Here is a 14,222-nt window from a genome sequence, read left to right as displayed (position 1 = left end):
GAGAAAAGCAGAGCATGTGAGCAGCAAGGGCTGCAGCGCTCAGCAGCAAGATCGAAGCAGAAAGGTCCTCTTCCCTGCCCAATGCACTCCTATCCCTTAGCGCTCCCTATCTGAACGGGATGAAAACATCAGCACTTCATTTTCTAATGTTCTTGATAAATCAGTTTCGGTGTCTCTCTGCACATCTGTTGTAACCCAAAACATTTAAAAACATTCCAGCCAGCCGTCGGAGGCTGACAGAAGACAAGGCTCTCAGTCCTGGACTGTGTTTGCACTCAGTAAAAGTTACATCCTTCCAGGCTACTTTGGTACTGAGAAGCAGCCGTCCCAGCGCTCAAATGCAGGGAGGTGAAGCAAGGGAGCAAAAGCGTGAACACATTAAGAGAGATTTTTCTTGCTTGATTATGCAGACTGGTTTATTTTGGAGTGTTAGGAGGAGCTGAGGATTACCAAATGGAGACATCAAGCTTTGTCCTCGTTTTCAGAGAAAAATACAGGGCAAGTTTATTTGGTGTCACGGACAGGGCTGCTGATACGGGGTCAGGAAATATGGGTTTGGTCCTAGCTCATTCTTGAGGAGCCTCTCTGAGCTCCACGTTTCCATACAAAAGAAGGACAGTCCAAATGAGAGGAGGGACCTCAAGGCTCCTTGCTGCTCTAAGAACAGATTCCCCAGAGACGTCTAACAACATCATCATTTCAGCCACTGTCTTAAAATACTCATAAAAGTGTACACAGAGAAAGAGGGAAAAAAACAACACAACCCTCTCTACAGAAGTTGGTGGATAAATGTACACCAATCCCACTGTTTACGTTTTCTTCCCCCCCACCCCCCCGGCACTTGGTCCAATCCTTCTCTCTTCCACTGCTCCACATGTTGGAGTTGGCCTCTGTCCTTCTAGGTTGCAATCCTTTGAATAGTTTTCAGGGAAACCATTTTTTCTTTTTCTGTTGCCACTAATGGCTTTTTATATATTGGTGATGAAATATTCAGGTTCTAAAGTCCAAGTATAAGTTTTCATGCTTTATGATTTTGAAATGGAAGCACACATCATATACTTTCTAGCATTTTCTTCATTTAATGCACAGGGCCGTGGTGAGTCTTTTCTATAACTTATATTTACATAACTTTATAAAAGCTATTTTTAAGTTATTGAAAAATAATAAGCCTTTCCATCCTTAATATGAAAAATGAAGCAAATATATGTGTAAGAATATAAAACATTCCAAATTCTTGCTTTGGGCTTCATGTAGGTATCACACATACTTGAAAATGTAATTTAAATAATCTTCCTGTGCAGAATGTCAAAATAGATTTCAAATACCTCCCCAGCCTTTTAAGTTGGAAGGTGAATGAAAGCCTCACCACCAAGCCACTAGGCAATTCAGACACCCCATTTGTAGATGAAATGAGCAATTCAAGGCATGACATGAACGTTTATGGAATTTATGGATTTGTGTCCCAGAATTCAGATTTTTTAAAAAAGAGAGGCATTGCAAGTTCTAGTTTTCAAATACTTTTTTAAATCCCATGCAATTTCTGCTAAGCTATGCAAAAATGGTTTGAGCTTTATTTCCCATTGGATCCATGGGAGAATTCCAGTGGAGTGAGTGTCTCTTGGCAGAGCACCTACAAAGCTCATCTATTCTGAACACCTCCAATATGCTGGCTATTCTGCATTGTCTTATTTAATCCTCAGAATCACACTGCAAGGTAGGAGTTATCTCCATGAGGAATCTAAAGCTTGGATATGCTAAGTAACATTCTCCAAGGTCAAAAGGCTGGTGAAAAATGGTCAAGACAGAATTCACATCTAGACCTGTCAGGCCCGAGCACCCATTCTCTCCCTCCTCTGAAAATGGGAAACCTGGTAAGTCTGCACAGAATTAAAAAGCAGGCATTTTTGTTGCTCCTGCAAATCTGGGTTCTTTCTTTGACTAGAAGGGGCTGAGAGGCTCTTGCGCCCAGACCTGGTAAGGGCCATGCGAATTTATGTTCTGGAGAAAGCAGACTTCTAATGCTAGAGATAGCAGAAAGCACCTTTTGAAGGGATCCCAGTAATAAAGTACGGTTTTAAGGATTCATAATCAGTAGGAGGAATCCCTTCTTTGAGATAATTTTGCAAAAATCTAAGCCATTGATCTTGATGTCCAGGGACCTCAGTGCCAAGCACAAAATCTATCCATGAGCAGCCTTCCTGGGGAAACCACCTCAGGGCCCTTGGGTACCGTTTGTAATGTTAGTGGCTCATCAAGTGACCACAACGTGTCCCTCTGGCTCTGCCTTCCTCAAATTTAGGTCCAAATTCATGTGAACAATAAGTTGAAGGAAAGTTTTCAATTCAACATAAAAATAACATGCATGCATGTATTTTAAAGGCCAGATTTAAAAGGACATTTATGAGAACTAATGATCTAAAATGAGCATATTTTGGCCAAAAATGGAGTAAAATTTTTTCTATCAATATCTCATTGGTTTCAGCACTAGACTGTCTCCCCAGAAAAGATCTCATAATTGGACATCAAGAATTTTATAAATGATGACACCAAAATTTAAAGATTTTAATCTTCAGCTATAAGAACTCTGAAGCATTTGTTTCAAAAAAACAGGTGCAGTGTCAGGCTTTTGAAACAAAGCATAAAAGCTTAACAAAGAGTAAGTTCTGATTTAAAACTGTTAACTAAACTGCTCTAAAAAAACACATCAAGGGGCCGGCCCGGTGGCGCAAGCGGTTAGGTGCGCGCGCTCCGCTGCGGCGGCCCGGGGTTCGCTGGTTCGGATCCCGGGCGCGCACCGACGCACTGCTTGGCAAGCCATGCTGTGGCGGCGTCCCATATAAAGTGGAGGAAGATGGGCACGGATGTTAGCCCAGGGCCGTCTTCCTCAGCAAAAAAAAAGAGGAGGATTGGCGGATGTTAGCACAGGGCTGATCTCCTCACAAAAAAAAAAAAAAAAAAAAACACATCAAAAGAAATGATAAATCAACGATAAAAGCGTCTATGGATATTTACCACTGGAACCACTGGCAAACGCACAACGTTAATGCCTTCAAATTAAAACCTCTGTCAGTGAGACGATATGTGACAGTATGGTGCTGGAGAAAAATGGCAAGCCAGAAGGAAAATCTGTTTTAATACAGTGTACTCACATTCCTATTTTCATTCTAGTTTGGTAGCCAGTGCCACCAAAATTCATTTTCATTAATTTTCAATAAATTACAGCTTAAGCTTTATCTCTCCTCCAGGAAAACAAGTTAATCAACTTAGCCTCAGCTCAGCCCTAAAAAGTTGTTTTCCTTATTAATCGCCACCCCTGGTGCCCTCTGGGGCGAGTGACTTATTTGTCATTATTGTCATCATTTTGCAACGTAGCATCTCCTTGATTTCAGGACAGTATGAGAGAAACTGTCAGCTTTGCCCTGTTTGTAATATAACTAGGCAGTTCACACACAAAATAATAATTACTCTCTTTCCCAATTTTTACATACCGTGATTTTATATTATGGAAATATGATTATGAAACACTAAGGAAAAAAGTCCTGCCCTAATAATAGTGTTGCTCTCTGTGTCTGTATATGTCCAAATCTGCATGTATTTCTGCCAGTAATAATAATGTATATGTAGTAATAATAATATATTCTGTTTTCTTCATCACACATGGCTCTGTGTAAAGGAAGGCAGGCAGGGAGCTTGGGCAGGGGCTTAGGGTGAGGCTCAGACAACAAGAAACGCTGCTGCAGGTGAGGCAGATGGCTGAGGGAGAGAGCAAGGGAGGCCACCTGACTCGTGCTTACTCTCAGGGGACGAGAGGCCACATGGGCTTGAAGCTTCACACTAGCTGCAACACTCTACCACTAAACACCATTATTGTTCCACTTTAATTCTTTGTAATGAAAGCAAACATTACAGGCTTCCCTAACAGCCAGAGCCTCCTCAGAATTACAGTGTCACCACAAGTGGGGAGCTGCTAGGCCAAGAGAAGTTAATTTGTCAACACTGTGTAAAGAAAGCCACTGAGTTCGTTATTAATAGGGTGTTTCTCACTGAAACTCGTTCTCCAGGATTGCTTCTGGGATAAAGAAATGACATTTCCCAGGGTTGAGGAGGGGTGCTGGTTTAGGTGCAGACAAAGCCATTTATTTTAATAACTGGGTGTGGGAAGCAGAAGACGACTGACCTTTTCCACTTGTTTGGGGAAATTTAAGATGGGATCATGGTAATAACTTGTAGACAAATGTTCTCACCGGATCCAGCTGAGAACATCACAAAACTGACGGCCCTATTTTTCTGTTGAGAAGCATGAGGGTATGGTATCAGTTAACCCAGCAGGATACTCACACAGATTCTTCATTCATTCATTCATTCATTTGCTCATTCATTATTCAAAAAATATTTCTTGAGCACCTCCTAAACCTCAGGACCCAATGTGGGCACTGAACTTTAGGGAACAAATAGACGAAAACCTCCGCCCTCATGGTGCTGGCATTGTAGTGAGGGAAACAGACTAAAAGCAATGTAATAACTAAAATCTGTGGCATGTTCCATGGTGACAAGTGTTGTGGAGACGTTTAAAACAGAGAAGGGATGTAGGGCACTAACTTCCTATGAGTCATGAAAGAAACAGGTATTTTGATGCACACCTCAGGCCTGCTCTGTGGGAGGCACTGACCTGAGTGTCAGGATTGGGAAGATGAATGAAGACATGTTCGTGGCCACCAACAGGCTCTCGGTCACCCCTGAGAAAGACACCTCTGTTTGCCATCGTCAATATCCATTGCAGAACTGTCTGCAAGAGAGCCACAAACAAGATGCTGGGAATTTGCCAGAGGATGTGCTGAGCTCCTTATGAGAGAACAGTGAGGCTGGGCCAGACCCAAGCCTGCTGGTCTGAATGAGCATAGAAACAGTCCAGTGGAAGGAATGCTACTTATCCAAGTTATACGTGTCTGCTCCCTTAATATATAAACAAGTCCTTCATCTTGGAAACATATATTCTCTAGAGTTTAAGTGTCATGAGGACAAGATCTATGTTTTATTCATCCAAGCAACTGCTCCCTAGCAAAGCGCCATGCACAGAGCTGACACTCAGGAAGCATGGTGATAGCCAGTTAGTTATTTTGGCTAATTTATAGCAAAGTCCTTTAAGGTCTATAAGGACTTATTCCTAAGAGAAATAACCAGGATTACTGAAAACTATCCTGATGTGTTTAATAAGATAACACAGGGTTTGGATATAGAGCTAGTTCTTCAAGGGTCAATTCCTGGCTTGGGGAGAATAGGACTTGTACAATTTTGAGAACTTCACTCTCCAGTGGAAAAAATTAAGTAAGGGTAAGACAAATGGGAAGAAGAAAGACACACCTCAACTTATGAATGGGTTGTGCTAAAGAACATCATTTCTAAGGAATTTGTTTGGACCTCCGCACATTTCCAACAAGATAAAATTATACTTGGTGTTAGATTCCCAGGCTAGCCCTCACATTCTTTTCAGCTGTGTTGAGACTCAACTAGAGAGTGTTATAAATCTAACCATCATGTTGGTAGAGTGATATTCCTTCTGAGTTCTAACAAGGGGTTCCCTTAGTGGAGTCAACCAGACAACTCTATTTTATATAAGGAATGTTTAGAACATACATATTCATATTCAGGAGGACCACATGAGTGTGTGTGGAAAAAAAGTATTTGATGTACTTCCATCTCAGTGAGAGCCCCTTTCTCCAAAAAGAAGTTCTAGACACATAAAGGAAACCAATATTTAATGGGATTGGCCTTCCTGTCTGGCCTCACATCTATGGGCAAAAGAGTTGAAGAGAGAAACCAAGGTCATATAATAAATAATGATTGCTGGCTAAAATTCTCTAAACACACATGATTCAGTGATGATACTAAAGCAACTCTAATGTAGACACTGCTATACCATATTCAAGGTACTAAACAAAGAACATGGAAGGAAGTCTTTTAAAGTTTTATTTAAATGTCAAGTAACAGCTGCTAAATTTCACTGGAACAGAGATCAAACCAACCCTCAAAGATCTACGGAGACAAAATTATTTTCCCAGTTAATATTTTTTCCCTTTGCTCTTTCATTCATCATTCCATTAATCCACAAACCTTTATTGCCACCTCTCCTGTGACTGGCACTCCAGACGTTGGCTAGGCAAACAAAACTACGAAGCCCGCCATGACAATACTGAAGGATAAGTGTTCTGATAGAGGAAAGTTACTGACAGCTGGCGGAAAGGCACCTGAAGGGCAGTTGATGGTGCTGCTCCCGCAAATACTAAGGCTTCGAAACAATGGGCCCACTTAGACTTCCCTAAGGCAAGGGTGCTACAAAGAATTAGGGGGTGGTCACTGCTACTTTGTATTCTTCAAAACACAACCTCAGTTTTCAAAACAAACAAATTTCTTTGTCTGCTTGGGGATGCCAGGCCACTAATGAACACAGAATTTGCTCAGCCTAACATAGCAAGTTGGCCACTGGCTAAAAAGATGGCTCCTCTCAGCTGCTGGGAGAAAGGGACTGGTCATCTCATCGCCAATGAAGGCCAGTACTGTCTTTTATTGACCAATGGGTAATCCTGGAGTTTATTAGGAAAATCAACTTCATATTCTTGTAACAAATTTAAATTAGATGTTCCCCAAATCCTGGCATTTAATAGCTCAAGTGCTTAAAACAGATATAGTTGAGTTTCCATGGATGTATGGGGAAAGTCTAAATGCGCTTTAGCTACTGAACAGCTGATACATGAGACGACTAACTACACTTCCAGGGCATAATTTGGCAAATTCCTAGTGAGAATGTAGCCCTAGGAACAAGCCAAAACTACTGCCGGGGGTGGCCTTCAAACAAGGGAGGGCGTCCCTGAAAACAGCTGACTTTGACTACTTGTTGAAATTTAATTTCTCCCAACAACAGTGGTGGTATCATTTATGCCTCTAATTAACATCACTTTGAGACTATTAAGTGAAAAAGCCCTAGAAGATGCTGACATAAATGATGGCTCAGTTATCAAGAAGGGACGGCTGGAGCGCAAACCTGGGCTAGAATGCAAAAGAAAAAAAACTTTTTGGCACCCAGTGAGAAAGCCAAAAGAACAAGAGAGATCAAAATTAAGAGAATAAATTAAACAAGTGCCTAGAAATATCATTGAGAGCAGAGACCGAGACCGTGCCGTGTTCTTTTGTGCAGCAACCACCATCTCTAGCTGAGGGCGTAACGCGTACCTTTGAGTTAATGCAAAGTGACAGTTCCAATACCCTATGCAACTCGTGTTTTGACAACCACAATTAAAGGATCACACCCTGATTTTAGCATTACCCAAAATGCCATTTGCTTATGTGCTAGAAACTCTGAACTGGCTGAAAATCACCATGCCATTTAGAAGATCAGCAGAGTAGCAACGAGGTCACTCGCACTGTGTGCAAAGCAGAGCGTCGAGGAGGGGCCCACAGCAGGCTGCATGCTAACACACTTGTCACGGTAGTTGAGACGAGAATGCTTTTCTGAAATCTAAAACCAAACACCCCATCCACACTTACTCAAGAATGTGAGAAGAGAATTTCCAATTGGCTATTTAAGATCCTATGGAAAAAACAATGTTGTGGGACTGTGGCAGTAGGAACAGCACATTAAAGTCAATCCAATAATCCAATAAATACTAGTAATTACTATTTAATACAATAGAATTAATTTCCAGTTGCCAACCATTCTTCTCTGAGATGCTTATAACTTTGTCGGACTTGGCTGCTTCTGATAATAGGCACAGTAAGGGATGTATTTTTTTCCTCTCCTTTTTCATCAAACATTTGGGGGGGGGGGTGTTACTCACAGTTGTTAATCCTGACTCTCAGGCCCCATCTTCAAGGTCTCAGAGACACTAAGCAGTTTGGATATGTGGCCAGGAAGAAAGCTTCCGGTGACCTTTCTCTGACATTTCTCAGCATCCTTTCCTACCACCTAGGGCCCTGCTATCTTAGATCTCCCTGTGATGTGCTCATGACAAAGCAGATGCTGTCTGTCACTCCCGTCCCCTGCTTTTCAGTCCCTGTCTCCCAGGACATAGCTGTGGTATAGCTCAGGCTGAAGTTGGCAGTCGTCCTTCTTCCTTGATCATTCCCACGGCTTTGTTATAAAAACTGCTATACCAGCTCTGCCATGTGCCTTCCTTCGTTATTGTTATTGTTGTTTTAATCCCACTCCCCATTGCCTCTTTTGCTGTTGATTGGCAACAGGAATAACTGAAGACTTGCATACCTAAAATTATCACCAATGTTGTCTTTTTTATATAAATATACAAAATTATATTTTTATATTCAGGAATTTTTTATAAAGACAACTAAAGAACTGGAGCAGATTATTACAAAGAAGCCTACGGTAGCTAGAGAAACTGGTAAACTGCATGCCGAGTTAAACTTGAGAATTTCAGGCAACTAAAGAAAGGATGCCCTGATGTTTTCTTCGAATGGGGGTACCCTGAGTAGAGTTCCACACTGTCTTCCATAAATAACACTCATTTTACTTTCTTTAAAGTACAGCAAGGTCTTGTGAAGAAATCTGGTTCACTACGAAGCAGAACTGGAAATGACTCTAAAACTGCACTCCACCAAAACTACCTTGTAAAATTAGCTTGTCCAAGTCCCTTCTGCTTCAACAAGTCAGGGGAACAACTCCTCCTCCGTGTGCTTTCACAAAGTCCATCCTCTTTACATCCCTTTTAATTTCATTACTCATGTCTAGTCTCGTTTACCTTTCAATAAAGCCTACCCTGACCAATGAGTGTCCAAAGGGCATCAAGTGAGGAGAGGTTTAGGGTCCTGGAATTGGTCCCTGGGTTACAACTGTGATCTGGAGAGATAGGGGGTAAGAGGATCAACATAAAAGAAGAGAAAAAATACTGAAAAACAGCACCTTGGACTGTTGGCACTGGTGCTGTCCGTGGTGCTGAATGTTATTTTTCTCAAGTTGTATACATTGTTAAGACTGGAAAATACAGACAAATGGAAGGTAATTGTAATAGGACAATAAATAGTGATTGCTACAAAAATCAATGCATTAAAAATCCATATTTACAATAAGCATGCTTATCATTGGGATCCAAAGGGATTCCTATTGGGGAAAAAGTGAGGACCAGAGTTTTTCAAAATTTATACTTTTCATTTGCTTTTTGCACTTAGTTGGAATTTTCTCATTAGATTTGTCTGTTACTGGGCTTCAATATGAGGATGCAAAGACTGACTGTAGTATTTGGTCAAGTGAATATTAAGCAAACACCCAGAATGTACCAGGCATTGTGACAGGCACAGGATTATAAACCTATATTAGGTATAAGCTCCTTGAAACAAAAGGGAAGACAGCTTTATAAAGGTAGCATTTAACCTGCAAGACAAAAAATTTCTAATTTTTGATCGAGATGTTCTTCCTCTGCAGCTTTTACATCAATAATCTAAGCTCTCTCTTCTCCAAATTTCTAATCACAAAAGATCTCTAGCCCTGCTGTCATTAGAGAAGTATCTGCTCCAGCAGTTCAGAGTCTTTGGATTGCTGCTCTTTGTGGTAATGGCAATCTAGAAAGATAATCATTCCAAGTATTGGTTTTATGACTTGTTTCCAAGTGAGAAGGAAAAATAGGGAAATTCCATAACAGCACTTTGTGTTCCCTGTCTTGTAGAAAGAACTTATCTGTTTTGTCTATATTTGGAGAACACATTCATTCAGATGCTGCATCACAATTATTAATGTGACCACAGAATTATCAGTGAAGCCAAACCTTACAGCTTGGAAGCTCCAAGGACAATTAGATGGATTATCAAAGCAATAAGCACAATGGATTATATAGTTTAAGCCCTCTACTGGGAACACCCTCATCCTTAATAAAACTTTGGCAGGCATACTTTGATTGGCAGTAGCTGCTGGAGGCAGCCTATGACTTGACCACATGACACAAGGGCAGTACTTTAAATTTTACCCACAAATTAATCTGTCGTTGACCTCTATTTCTATAAACTACCTTTATGGACTCCAAACATTTGAATCCTTTAAACACAAGAATGGTTCTAAACAAAACCTTGGAAACAGACTGAAGAGTCTCTCCAAGAAAAGTTCATGGCAATGAGATACTGAAATTACTTCTCAGATATGGTGGAAGTATGACTGACAACCAATTTTTTCTTTTAAATTAGCTACAAAAAGAGTGGCCAACAGATATGTCTCCATATAAAGTAAACATGATGACTCATTTGCTTCTTTATCAACAGACATCAGCCAAACCATACTCTATTTCAGGATTGAGTGAGTTAGGTTGGGTTGTAAATGAAAGAAGAGAAAGGAAATAAAATGAAAATGATGATATAGAAGAAGAGGGGTGAGAGTAATAGTTAACAGGAAGTGTTTTCCATGTCATTCTTTCATCCATCTATAAGAAAAACTCTATAGTGGCTTTCCATTAAATTAAAAATACTGTCCAAAGAGCTTTCTATTTTACATGATCTCATCTTTCTGCATCCCCATTTGCTCCATCTATTCTAGCCACACTAGCTTTCTTTTCTATCCTGCAAACATGCCAACATCATTCCCATTGTAGGATGTTCACGTGATGGTCCTTCTGCTTGCAACATTCAATCCTGGATCTTCAGATGACTAACTGCTTTTTTATTATCATTCAAGTCTCATTTCAGATGTCATGTCCTTGGTGTGCTAGCCAAAGCCACCCCTTCACAACACTTCCTTAACACAGAGCAGTATCAGAAATGATCCATCCGTCCATCCATTCATTCACTCATGTGTTTATGTACTGCTTGCCTCTCCCACTCTACTGTATGCTTTGTGAGGACAAGGACTCTTATTCAAAAAGGTCTCCTCAGTAGCCAGAATAATGCCGAACACTAAGTAGGCCCTAAATAACTATTTGCTTACTGACTGTAACAGGGTAAAAAAAAAAATGTGTGCTTTTTCCAAGATGATAAGAATAGAGTCTTTTCAGAAAGGGCTTTTAAAAAGCAATTTCTAACTGAAGAACTCCAAGGTCCTGCAAGAGAGTCCTTTTGTGCATTTCAGGTGCTTGAAGCCCTTGTCCTGTCATTGCTGAATTCATTGACTCTCTCAAGCTGCCAATTACACATAGTGCAGAACACCAGTCCCCAGGTACAAGCAGGGCATCGCCGACCATCAGAAGCCTGGGGTCTAAGAATATTGAGATCCTGGACCTGAAGTGTTACTGTATTCTCTTCTGTAAAATGAGGATAGCATAATTAATTTGAGGACTCAAGGCTCTAACGTCAGTGGCACTTAGGAACTCTACAATAGCGGGCAAGGAGGGGGGGTTGGTATTGATGAGGCTTGATAGTGATTTGTCCCGAGGTCTAGGGCAGGAGGGTTCTACGAGCTTGGAATTCATGCCTTGGAACCCAGAAAGGGTGCTCCTCAGAGAAGGGTTAAGAAATGCCCCTGGGGGCCGGCCCAGTGGCACAAGCAGTTAAGTGGGCGCGCCCCCGCGGCAGCCCGGGGTTCGCCGGTTCGCATCCTGGGCGCGCACTGACACACCGCTTGTCAAGCTATGCTGTGGTGGCGTCCCATATAAAGTGGAGGAAGATGGGCATGGAAGTTAGCCCAGGGCCAGTCTTCTTCAGCAAAAAGAGGAGGATTGGCAGATGTTAGCTTGGGGCCGATCTTCCTCACAAAAAAAAAAGAAGAAGAAGAAAGAAAGAAATGCCCCTGATTTTGCCTGTTTTCTTTTAAAAACCTAAACTTTGGAAGGTGACTAGCACACATAGACAACTATTTTGTATCCTCTCCTGACTGGTGGTTAGTACACACTAGTGCAACATAAAAACAGAGCAGTCCATCATCTGCAACCCAACCTAACAGTCGGACAGTACATTCCACATCAGACATGTCACTGCCAGTACGTGGGGTCAAGTATTGTGCACAATTCTGTACAAAGTGACCTTGGTCAGAAATGAGCTTAGGGCCAAGCTCTGGTAGAATCCGCTGGATGGAGAAAGGCATTTTATACATATAAGGCGTGGGGGATGGAGAAGGTCAGTGTCATGGCATGGAGGAACCCTGGAATGGGTTTGACACATCTGGAGCCAAGTGGAAAAATTCAGGAGGAATGTACTCTTGGGGCTTGTCATCAAGGGGAAAGGGATAAGGGAAAAAAGTTGCCGTGTCAGGTGAAGCAAAAGGGAGGGTGTAACGCACAGGCTCTTCATCGCTCCTCTCTCCTGACAAAGCCAACGGGAGGGGAAAAGGCCCAATGTGGGTGTCACAGGAGCCCAATACGGGAAATGATGATGGATGAAGGTCAACACAAATGCAACCACACTATGATTCCAAGTCTGGCTGAAATGTAGTGGGTCATAGGCAATGATTGGCAATGCTTTGGGGCAGAATATGGTCACTTGATTAACAAATAACATGCACAGAATTCAAAGGTCAAGTCCGAGTTTACCAAGGCCCACTGAGACACCACGGCATTGAGTGGAAAATCCTTTTGTCAAATGTTTATGTAACACAAAATATAATGAGGAAAACAAAAGTTATTTTCAATTCAAAATCCATGATGCGTAAAGTTTGCATAGTGAAGGTGATAAAAATATTGACAATTGATGTTGACAGAGAACCTTCTGTGCACACTATTACTATGTTGAGTGACTCTGTAAATGTAAATTTGCCCTCAAAGTGTGTATAATCCAATTCTGATGAAAGCTTTTCTTCTGCCATGAATTTAACAGATTCTAGTTATCATGTTTGTCCCTGGGTACAAAGTAATATTCAGAAAAAATACGCCTGCTCCTGTTAAAAATATCAGAGAGGAAAGATGAGCCAAAGTGGTTAGAAAAAACACTGTGAAAGCACCCCCATCCTAGTTTCTTGAGGTGACTGGCCTGAGACATATTCAAAGCCTGGTCAAGAAAATCCTGCTTATCAAACCTTTAAGTTTATACAACCTTCCACAATATGCTCCAAAAAAATACTCTAAGGTTATTTTTTTGGAGAGAAGAGAGCACCCCCTACCCCCCTATAAAAAATCTATCTGGTCTCATAGGGCTGACAGAACTCACCAGAGAATATAGGCAGAGAAAGTAAATCAGAAGGCATGACAACAGCAATATGATACTCTACCACAGGGGTCAGCAAATTTTTTTCTCTATAGAGCCAGAGAATAAATATTCTGGAATTTGCAGACCAAGAGGCAAAATCAAGGATGTTGTGTAGCTACTTGCATAAAAATTTTCACTACTTTTTATTGTCAAAATTAAAATCTTTATTTACGGACACTGAAACTTGAATTTCACTCATGTTCATGCATTCCAAATAGTATTATTCTTTTGATTTTTTTCAAGCATTTAAAAATGTAAAATCCATTCTTAGCTTGTTCGACAAAATCAGGCCAAGGGAGGGATTCGGCCCAAGGGCCGAAGTTTGTAGACCTGTACTCTCAGTAGGCGAAGAGGTAGTGGGCCAAAACAAGCCATTGAGTCAGCATATCTGGGGTTGGTTTTCCCTCCAAGTTTCTTTAAAACACCATAAATATAAAGCTGCACTGAAACATCCCAAATTCCCTCTGCTTATAACAAAATCAGATTAATCAGATTATTTACTTCATCCAGTAGCTTATGTTCACATTCTAAATTTAATTTAAGTATCATCTTAGCTGTAGATGTTGCATTGGTTTTGTACAATAAATGCAGAGACAGGAGCAAAATGGGAAACACACATTAGTTAATTTCCATTACCGTGATGAAGAGTGGCATTGGAAAGGCATCTGATTTGAAGTGTCTGCTCTATAAAAGCCAGCAACCACCAGCCACCACTTGTAATGCTCTCCTGTTCTTATCTTGTAGGCTTTCATATCGGACGGGGCAAGACACAGCTAATTGTGACACATGCAGGAACAGTGCATGTATTATCTATAGGTATGTTAACATTCTCCTCTTCCCACTTTTGTATTATGAGTGACAAATGATGTTTACCCACGAATGCAAGTGTCATCTGGGGCCATGCTGGGATGATTATATCAGACAAAAAGTAAAGGACCTTACTTGACCATAATTCTAAGCTATTTCTAAATACTCAAGCCCAGGTATATGATCACAGGATGAGGGAGAGCTTGAACTCATTTTTCTTGCAAATGCATCTTAGTGGTTACAAACATTGGTATAAGTTTGATAGCTTGCTCCCTTGGAATCGATAGCCATGAGCACTGTACTGTGTGTTC

General features: G+C 41.1%; 2 protein-coding genes across 4 annotated transcripts in view; one reads left to right on the top strand and one right to left on the bottom strand.

Moving 5' to 3' along the window:
• DOCK1 (dedicator of cytokinesis 1) overlaps positions 1 to 14,222 on the bottom strand; it is a 512,522-nt gene that overhangs the window by 276,791 nt on the left and 221,509 nt on the right. The gene's annotated exons all lie outside the window — the stretch shown is intronic.
• INSYN2A (inhibitory synaptic factor 2A) overlaps positions 1 to 14,222 on the top strand; it is a 37,321-nt gene that overhangs the window by 7,500 nt on the left and 15,599 nt on the right. The window contains exon 2 of the mRNA XM_058544276.1: positions 13,849 to 13,920. Within this exon, the coding sequence (XP_058400259.1) occupies positions 13,849 to 13,920 (72 nt within the window). The remainder of the gene's footprint in view (positions 1 to 13,848; positions 13,921 to 14,222) is intronic.

This window comes from Diceros bicornis, chromosome 6 (genome assembly GCF_020826845.1).
Source record: "Diceros bicornis minor isolate mBicDic1 chromosome 6, mDicBic1.mat.cur, whole genome shotgun sequence".
In the NCBI taxonomy this organism is placed as follows: Eukaryota; Metazoa; Chordata; class Mammalia; order Perissodactyla; family Rhinocerotidae; genus Diceros; species Diceros bicornis.
Note: the sequence above shows the minus strand (reverse complement) of the source record. Positions and strands in the feature narration are given on the sequence as shown.